General features: G+C 37.9%; 1 protein-coding gene across 1 annotated transcript in view; it reads right to left on the reverse strand.

Moving 5' to 3' along the window:
* Window positions 1-10,000, reverse strand: part of r3hdm2 (R3H domain containing 2) — a 91,926-nt gene that overhangs the window by 307 nt on the left and 81,619 nt on the right. Inside the window, 5 exon segments of the mRNA XM_081381576.1 lie at window positions 1-1,790; window positions 3,476-3,560; window positions 4,407-4,504; window positions 8,376-8,508; window positions 9,354-9,499. The exon segment at window positions 1-1,790 is cut by the window's left edge and continues 307 nt beyond it. Coding sequence (XP_081237702.1) covers window positions 1,483-1,790; window positions 3,476-3,560; window positions 4,407-4,504; window positions 8,376-8,508; window positions 9,354-9,499 — 770 coding nt within the window. The 3' untranslated portion in view covers window positions 1-1,482.

Below are 10,000 nucleotides of genomic sequence, written 5' to 3' on the forward strand. Positions count from 1 at the left end.
AGAGAGAGAGAGAGAGAGAGAGAGAGAAAATAAACGGCGCAATACAGAAGTCCACAACAGCGTTAAGGCAAAACAGAAAGCAAGAAACGCTAGAAAGTGAAAGAGGAAGAGGAAGAAATCCAAAGTGAACCGAGAGAAGACGAGGAGAGAGAGAGAGAGAGAGAGATGGAGAAGTGCTGAATGATGATCCTTCCATCATTTACTCATCCTCATGTTGATCCAAACCTGTGTGACTGCACCGGAAGAACATCTGCGCTTTATCGTTATATATAAAAGAATCATGAGAGACTCGAGTCTATATTCCTATGAAAGCTTGTTTCCGCCACAGAATACAAAAAAAATCTGACTTTTTAACTCAGAATTGCGAGTTTTTTACATCTCGTAATTCCTACTTTTTATCTTAGAATTGCGTGATATAGCAGCAATTCAGACTTTTTTTCTCAGAATTGGATGTATATCACGCAATTCTGACTTTATAACATGCAATTCTGACTTTATAACACAATTCTAAGATAAAAATTAGGAATTGCGAGATGTAAACTCGCATTTTTGAGAAAAAAATCTGAATTACGAGATATAAAGTCAGAATTGCGAGAAATAGTCAGAATTGCGAGAAATAAAGTCAGAATTGCGAGAAATAAAATCAGAATTGCGAGAAATAAAGTCAGAATTGCGAGATATAAAGTCAGAATTGTGTGATATAAAGTCAGAATTACGAGAAATAAAGTCACAATTGTGTGATAAACAGAATTGCGAGAAATAAAGTCAGAATTGCGAGAAATAAAGTCAGAATTGTGAGATGTAAACTCGCAATTGTGAGATAAAAATCAGAATTGTGAGATAACAGAATTGCGAGAAATAAAGTCAGAATTGCGAGAAATAAAGTCAGAATTGCGAGAAAAAAATCAGAATTGTGAGAAATAAAGTCAGAATTGCGAGAAAAAAATCTGAATTGTGAGAAATAAAGTCAGAATTGTGAGATATAAACAGAATTGCGAGAAATAAAGTCAGAATTGCGAGAAAAAAATCTGAATTGTGAGATGTAAAGTCAGAATTGTGAGATATAAACAGAATTGCGAGAAATAAAGTCAGAATTGCGAGAAAAAAATCTGAATTGTGAGATGTAAAGTCAGAATTGTGAGATGTAAACTCGCAATTGTGAGATAAAAAGTTGCAATTATGTTTAAAAATATTCCATATATTAATGTGAAGTCTAAAAGTTCACTGTATGATGTCCAACACCACTGACTCTTAAACATCCGCATAACTTCTTGACGACAGTTTGATGGTTCCTCAGTCACACGGGTTTGGAACGACACGAGAATCTGGATTTGTTTCCGGCGCCTGCTTGTGTCTATGAGTGTGTGCGCGTGTCATATGATACACATACAACGCATCACGCTTCTGTGCCACATGTGCTCTTCAGTTAATGATATAAAACAATAAAAAAGGAACATCAGGATGATCTCTCTCTCGCCCGCCTCACTGCGAGCTCGCCCGCTCGAACACGCGCAGGTCATAGTTCTTCTTGGTGGCGCGCAGTTTGAACAGACTCGCGCCGGTGTTGTTGAGCTTGAACGAGGCGCTCTGGGCCGCCATGGTGTTCGGGAACACGGCCACGACCGTGTACAGGTGAGCCGGGTCGCTGCCGCCGGGCATCCTGGGACACGCCGGGTCCTTCAGCCACTGGATCTTGGCTCCGCAGAGCGAGAGCTGGTTGAAGAGCTTCTCGGCCTCGGGTCGGGAGATTCCCTCGGGAAGATCTGTGACCTCCAGGACTCGACTCAACACTGGAGGGAGACAGAAATCAATAACGGGAAATTGTATCTTTATGTTATTGCACTGGACTAAAACACAATCTACATTTATGCATTTGGCTTGTATCCAAAAGCGACCAGCATTGCATGGATCGAGTGTGATGTGTGAAGATTGCGAGTGCAAAAAGACAGTCTTAAAAACACAAACACTCAAAGAAAAGCTTTTCGTCTAAGAGCCGCGTGACTGTCATGCTTGCATGTTTGCAATCTTCTCCCGTACATGATTTTAAAAGGTAAGACGGTACCCAGATTTCAATAATGATAAGATTTCACTTCAAATGTTAATGACATTTTTGCAGGTTACATGGTTTTCACTATGAGATGGACATTGTTATATAATTCGGATTATTTTAATGGTATGCCAAAAAGAGTTTATTTTTAACAAACATTTTACCAGTATTTACCATACTTTCAATACAAAAATTAAAATATGAAAAATATTCAGTATGAAAATTATTTTCAAAAGGTACCTATTGAAAAAAGGCTTATAATCAGAGTCGTCTAATTTTCGGTACTTTTTCTAATGCTGGGTACACACCAAAAGATTTTTTACATCTTATAAGATTTTCTAAATGTGATAGACCACAAACATGAGGACAAAAAATCCTAGATTTTAGCGTTGTGCTCCTATAGTGTGTGTGTGCCATGATGTGACAAAGACAGCACACCACACACAAACAGATTTTCAACCAGAGTCTCGACTGTGAACGCAGGATATCTCGCAAAATCCCGCGAGACTTCAGAATAAGCATGGCGGATGATATGCAGGAAGAAATTGCGATGATAGTGTTTGGAATGATTTTCACAGAAAATTCACGTGAAAAAAAACATTGTTCCCACCGTTATATATAACCTTTTATACAGAAATATATTCATTCTTTACTGTCTTTATTTATTCTTTATTGGATTTATTGTCTCTTTAGAAAAAGTTATTTAATCCCTCTATAGAACCTCACTGAACCCTTAACACTCAGCTTCCTGCAAGTGTGTGTGTGTGTGTGTGTGTGTGTGTGTGTGTTTGAGATTCATGACTGTGTCTTCCATCATCTCGCTTTCTGATTGGATATTGTTTCGTTTCACGTGATAATCTCCAGAGCGTGCGCGTGTTTGTCCTGGGGGTTCCCCCCACACATCAGGATTTCTGATCGTATTATCGTTTTAAACGTTAAAATATTAAACGTTGAATATTTACGATTCGCGATCGGGGCGGCTCCGACGTTCTTCCGAGCAGGTTCGGACACTCTTAGCACACCTCACACCAAGGGAAAATCTGATAAGATAATCTGTAGAACCATCAAGATAATCGGGACATAGCTAGGATTGTCGGAAGGGGGGAAATCGGCCCAAAATCAGCCCGATTATCTTTTGGTGTGTTCCCAGCATAAACTGACTCATTGATCTCAGCTTTTGAACATTGTTTTTTTTTTAGGTGAATAAGCTTGAGAACTTTTTTCACTCAAAAACTTGTTTCATTCTCTCCATATTTTCACTATATTGTAAAATATGAGCCATAAAAGACTGATGTATCAAATAAGATACAAAACATATGCAACCTATTATTTATAATATTTTGTCTAAAGGATGTTCCATTTGAAAACATGAGTATTTTGTCCTGATACTGAGGCGTGTGAGGGTTCGCTGAGCAGAAAGCCTCTTACCCACGTCAGTAGTTCCCAGATCTGTAGAGGCAGATTTAAGCGTTTGTCTTTTCCCTCGAGCTCCGTGCTTCATCACTCCCTGATTCTGAGGAAACACACACACACACACACACACACACACACACACACACACACACACACATTCATTTGCAATTAAAACATTAGTAACAAATTAGAAAACTCTAAACAGATTAATTTTCAGTAGTGGTCTCAGAAAGCAGCGCGACTGATGGTCAATATATATATATATATATATATATATAGTATTTATATATATATTTATATATAAGTAGTATTTATATAGTATTTATATATATATAAATACTGAAAATAAAATGCAAACAAAATGATAAAAATTTACATAAAACATTTTTTTACTTAAAAATTACTGACTAAACAGACAATGGTCACCATCCATTAAGAAAACGGTCAGTATATTTTGAAACTGATACACACTCATTCACACACACACACACACACACACACACACACACACACACACACACACGTTTGTTTTGCTACACTTGTGAGGATCTCCATAGCCGTAATAGTTTTTATACAGTATAAACTGTATATTCTGTCCCCTTACACTAACCCTACCCATCTCACACACACACACACACACACACACACACTACCCATCTCACACACACAAACTAATCCTACCCATCACACAAAAATTTCTGCATTTTTACATAAAAAAACAAACAAACATTTTATTATGTTTATTAATAAATTTTCCTTGTCAGGACCAGCAGAAAGTATCACAAAATAGGGAATGTCAAGTTTTACTATTCTATGTGGGGACATTTGGTTCTCACAAGTATAGCAAAACATGCCCACACACACACACACACACACACACACACACACACACACACACACACACACACACACACACACACACACACACACACACACACACCTGTACCTGATGGGAGCTGTAAGAGGACTGGTTGTGGTTGTGCATGATGGGAGGAGGACACAGGCTGTACTGAAGCGGCTGCCCCAGTAAAGAGTAGCGCCCGTCTGCTGACACACACACACACACACACACACACACACACACACACACACACACACACACACACACACACACACACACACACACACACACACACACACACACACACACACACACACACACACACACACACACACACACACAGACGGTCAAAGGCAATATGCTCAGGTCACTGGGGCAGTAGGACACACACACACATCAGATCATGGTGACTGTAAACAGGGTCACCGCGGGTCCGGAGCTCACCATGATGTCATGTGTGTGCAGTGTTGTGTGAAACTCATTACAAGTAACTTGAGTTACGTAATCAGATTACTTTTTCAAGAAACTAATAAAGTAACGTATTACTTTTCAAATTTACAACTAAATATAATTTTTTTTTCTTCAAATAAGTAACTCAAGTTACTTTGACTGACCCCATGTTAAGACAAATCGAAGTTCAGAGGCATTGTGGGTAAACATGATTATTGTTATTGTTATTCATCTCATTTGCACAAAAAAATTTCACTATTCCTCAAAATGAATAAAATCAGTGAAATGTAGAATAAGTATCCTATGAAAAACTCCAATAACTAAATATGTTAAATAAAACATACATTTTTATGCATTTAATCTCATTTTATTGACCAATGTACTTGGGATGATTCAGTTAAACCATAAGCAAAAATGAGTAGATTTCTTTTGTTTTTACTGGCAAAGTGAAAAACTGGAAAAAAATTAACGTAACATAAATTTTCTAAAAAAGTAACTAAGTATCGCAATTAGTTGCTTTTTAAGGGAGTATATTGTATTTTAATATTGTAATGTATTACTTTTCAAAGTTACTTTCCCTAACACTGGATGTATATGTGTGTGTGTGTGTGTGTGTGTGTGTGTGTGTGTGTGTGTGTGTGTGTGTGTGTGTAAACTCTCAGAAGACTTGTTATAGCTGGTGTTTTGTATCATAATTAAAGCAATGAACACAATCCAGGTTAAAAATGATAATTTTATTTGTAGACTTTATTTGTACTGTCGAGCAGTGCAGCTTAAAGGGCTTCACATTAGATAATAATAAATAAAATAACTAATAAATAAAGAGATAAGAAAATGTAAATATGTATGAAATAATATTGAATAACGAAGACATCACTAATAGGTTAGGTAAAAATAAAATGAATATGTAATACAGTGCATATGTTCAGCAAAAAGCTCTTCTCTAGAGTTATTCTTTCTAGATAACTAATGAGTTTATGGACATTGAACAGCTTTCTTGAGGTAAATGTGACTAAGTGCCATTGAAGAGCCAACAAGCTGTTTTATTGACGTCTTTCTGCGGTTGAAACACTGATTGATGGATTACATCAGACATGATTGATTTCAGGAAGCTGTTCTGAGTCTGATGTTCACTGATGTTTATTTGCTAGTAGTAAAGAGCAAGAGATGATCGCTTCACGAGACGCTTGAACTGAGCAGCTACAAAACTTCATTTATTACTTGAATTTTGTAATAAAATGACAGAAAAAGTTTAGACTTCATATTAAAAATAAAGTGATTATTAAGTTGTTGACGCATCAACAGAAAACAGACTAAAAGATTTAAGAATCCATTTTCATTAATGATTAAATTATTGGTCGATACGTTCTGGCTCGACCAAAATTCTGATTGGTCGATTTTATGCCGCGTTCATTTCATCAGGTGGACAACACTAATTGCTAATGGGGGTGTTTTCAGAGCACCCCTGTTTCACAGGTTACAGTCTGTCTTCAGAACACCCCCCTTGTTTTCACCTCTTTTGGATTAGCCCAACCCACTGGAGAAGAGAGACAGATTGAAGAAAGTAGGCTACTATAGAAGGTTTGCCGAATATGATTTATTTAATTGTGAGAGCGTTTAATTCATAGTCAGTCAGTCCTCTTCCACCATGTCAACAAAGACATCGCCAGTGTGGCAGAATTCTTTTAAAAGTTAATAGTCTATTCGGCTGCACAGAGCGGCTGAAATGATAGTGTCTGTCAGTTATTATAATACATATGACAAAAACAATAGCCTAATTATGTTGCATATTCCTCAAAGGTTCTTGTGATGATATCACTAGTTGACAACATAGTAACGTTACTATTTTCGGAAATCATAGGCTATGATATTGCGCAGGTGCACGTGATGCAGCGCTGTCAGAGCCGACAGACTCGTGTGTAAGACTCATTTCAGTGCAAAATAATTAGGTCAAAAACGATTTAATATACTGCAAATAGCCTACTAGTTTTTTATGTTTATTTATAATTAATTTAGGCGGACAACAAGGCTACCAAGTACTGCGCATAGTAGGGGTGGGGGAAAAAATCGATTCTTCGATGCATCGCGATGCGGACGTGGACGATTCCGAATCGATTCACAAATGTCAAAAAATAGATTTTCGAAAAAAAAAAAATATATATTTTTTTTTTCTAATAACGTAATATTGACAGAACGCAAAAGGCGGAACTATAAGCGGACGTGCAGTGCGCGGACAGTCTGTGGCGCGCACATAACAGAGACGCGCACATAACAGAGTTGCGCACTTACATAACAGACGCATGATGGCTGAGCGCCAAATTCGAACGGCACCTTCTTCGTTAAAAGCTAACGTATGTAAAATTGGCAATTTCATTGTTACCTATTTAGTATTTTTGTATGAGAGCTGCTTTCTGTATTGTTTAGTTTTCACAACAGTACACTGTGTAAACCGATCTGTTATACGTACATTATACTGCAATATGTGCAATTTCAGTCACAAAAAGTTACATCTTGACTGTGCTCTCTGCAGATGTTCATTCACTTTTTTTGTATAAGCTGTTTTTGATTGTAGTATACAAGTCATAACTCTTTATTATTTAGTTGTGTATAAGAGTGGCTTTGTATGTTACTAATTGAAGCTACAGTAAGTTGTTCAAAAATGTTCATTTTGTCTTCTTAATGATTAAATTGGACAAATTTCTTCTAGAAAGACAAGGTGTTCAGGTGGAGAAAAAACTTTTTCTTTACCTTGACATGTTTCGACTGCAACCTGCAGTCTTCCTCCACCTGAACACCTTGTCTTTCTAGAAGGAAATTGTCCAATTTCTACAGTATGTTGGTTCTGATCTACTTCCTAAAGGAAATAAGCCTTTCATTTATTTGTTATTGTTTAGTTCAACTTGATGAGTCACAACACAATGTGATGTATTCATTTCTGTGTTCTACAGAGCATAAGCTACATACAAATAATTCTGAAGTTATAACTACACGACACAGAAAGTGCTTTGAGTTGTTGTTACTCAATAAAAGAGTTAAGTAATTCAGCAGCTGACTTTTTTTAATACTGCAATAGCTTTGTAGTGTATTTTCGTTTAGTGTTGTGAAATGGAAAATCAATAATCACTAATCGAGAATCGTTAATAATCGAAAATCGGCTGTAATCGAATCGGGACTTCAATAATCGTAATCGAATCGGGAAATCAGACAGATTAACCACCCCTAGCGCATAGTACGCAGCTAATTAATTTAAGTCTACATTTTTTGTCTAAAATTTCAGGACTTCAGTAGACCAAGATTTTCTTTGGTTGATTACAGCTCGAGAACACTGTCAAAACGAGCCATCGGAGAAGCGCTAACTAAACGTCTGCTTCACTCACTGATTCGATTCTCCAAAAACAATTCAAAACAGTTTTCGGTTGCCGGAATGTCAGTGCATCTCGAATATATTACTATGCAGGATTTTGCTTTCGGTGTGGACAGAAAAACGACTCCATGTCAAGGCCAGTCAGCACACGTCTATGGACGCTTGTTCCGCCACAGAATAAAAAAAATTAAAAAGGGAATTGGCCCGTTAGCACATGTCTATGTCATGACGTGTGTGAGTTAATAATAATGTGTGTGTACCTTGTGCTGGTCCACCGGGCCGAGGGAACTGAGAGATGAGAGGCAGCGGGCCGAGACCCGGACACACAGTGTTCACACTCCCAGACGGAGAGGGAGCAGGAGACTGTGTGGGAGACGCCAGCGGGCTGCTGACCTACACACACACACACACACACACACACAGTGATGATGATTAGACGTATTAATTTCCCTTATAACTTTTATAACTATCCCTTTAATGTTAATAAAACACAAAGAGAAAATCACTCACTGCTCTGAGAACTTTAATCGTAGCTTTAAGAAGAATCAATGTATAACTTTTAATGTATAAATGTATAACAAAGATTTTTTATTTCGCCACTTCGGCCTAAATGTCAACAATTCTTTTTTTATTTAATATTTTGTGACCTTGTAAGGCTTTGTTTTTAAAATAGTGGTTGTAGTAGTGGTTCGGCTGTAATGCTCAAAAATAGTAAAACCAACATGCAAAAATAGTAATTGTACTGAAGCGGCTGCCCCAGTAAAGAGTAGCGCCCGTCTGCTGACACACACACACACACACACTGACGGTCAAAGGCAATATGCTCAGGTCACTGGGGCAGTAGGACACACACACACATCAGATCATGGTGACTGTAAACAGGGTCACCGCGGGTCCGGAGCTCACCATGATGTCATGTGTGCAGTGTTGTGTGAAACTCATTACAAGTAACTTGAGTTACGTAATCAGATTACTTTTTCAAGTAACTAGTAAAGTAACGTATTACTTTTCAAATTTACAACTAAATATAAAAAAAAAAAAATTCTAATAAGTAACTCAAGTTACTTTGTTTTCCCATTTATTGACTGACTCCATGTTGAGACAAATCGAAGTTCAGAGGCATTGTGGGTAAGCGTGATTATTGTTATTGTAGTTATTACAGTTCTAGACTAAATGTGAGCATACATTTATTCACCCCCTCCCCCCCGTGTGTGTGTGTGTGTGTGTGTGTGTAATACCTGCTGCTCAGGTTTGCTGGGTCTCTGCTCGATGCTGTAGAACTTGCAGGGGTTCCACTGCACCAGTGAAGGATTCTGGGTCGGTTGTGGCCCGTTGGGAACACTGAGCTGCATTACCATAACACTGGGACCGGGAGGCGGGACCCCTACAACACATCAACACACACACACGTGTGTCAATCACTCTGAACTCAAAATAAACTAGACAGAGTTCTGAAAACAAAACTTAAGCTCTTAAAGTGTCCCTGGATATTACCTTCCATATGAAATACAGCTGCGAGCAGCAATTACTGGGGTTCAAGCGGTTTAAGGACTTTAAGCACATGCGTAAAAAGATATTATGTTTTGTTTAGCAAGCCTGTTACAATCTCAATCATAGATGGAAATCACCATTTACAGCCAATACAGGAAAGTTACCATAGGAAATACATGGATTTAAAGTTTTTTAACAGTTAACAGTATTTCATTGGCCGATGGTGGACATGTTTTTTGAGATATGTCAATGTACGCATAGATAATCACGGCAGCTCGGACAAAGACACGGCATGCCAATTTTCAAGTCAATCGCACTAGCGGTGAAGTAGTTATAGCCGTTTGAGAATTGGTGCAGTTGTAGGCGGTGTGAGTACTACCAGCCCTCAAAGTTT

This window comes from Scardinius erythrophthalmus (assembly GCF_964197995.2).
Source record: "Scardinius erythrophthalmus genome assembly, chromosome: 12".
NCBI lineage: Eukaryota > Metazoa > Chordata > Actinopteri > Cypriniformes > Leuciscidae > Scardinius > Scardinius erythrophthalmus.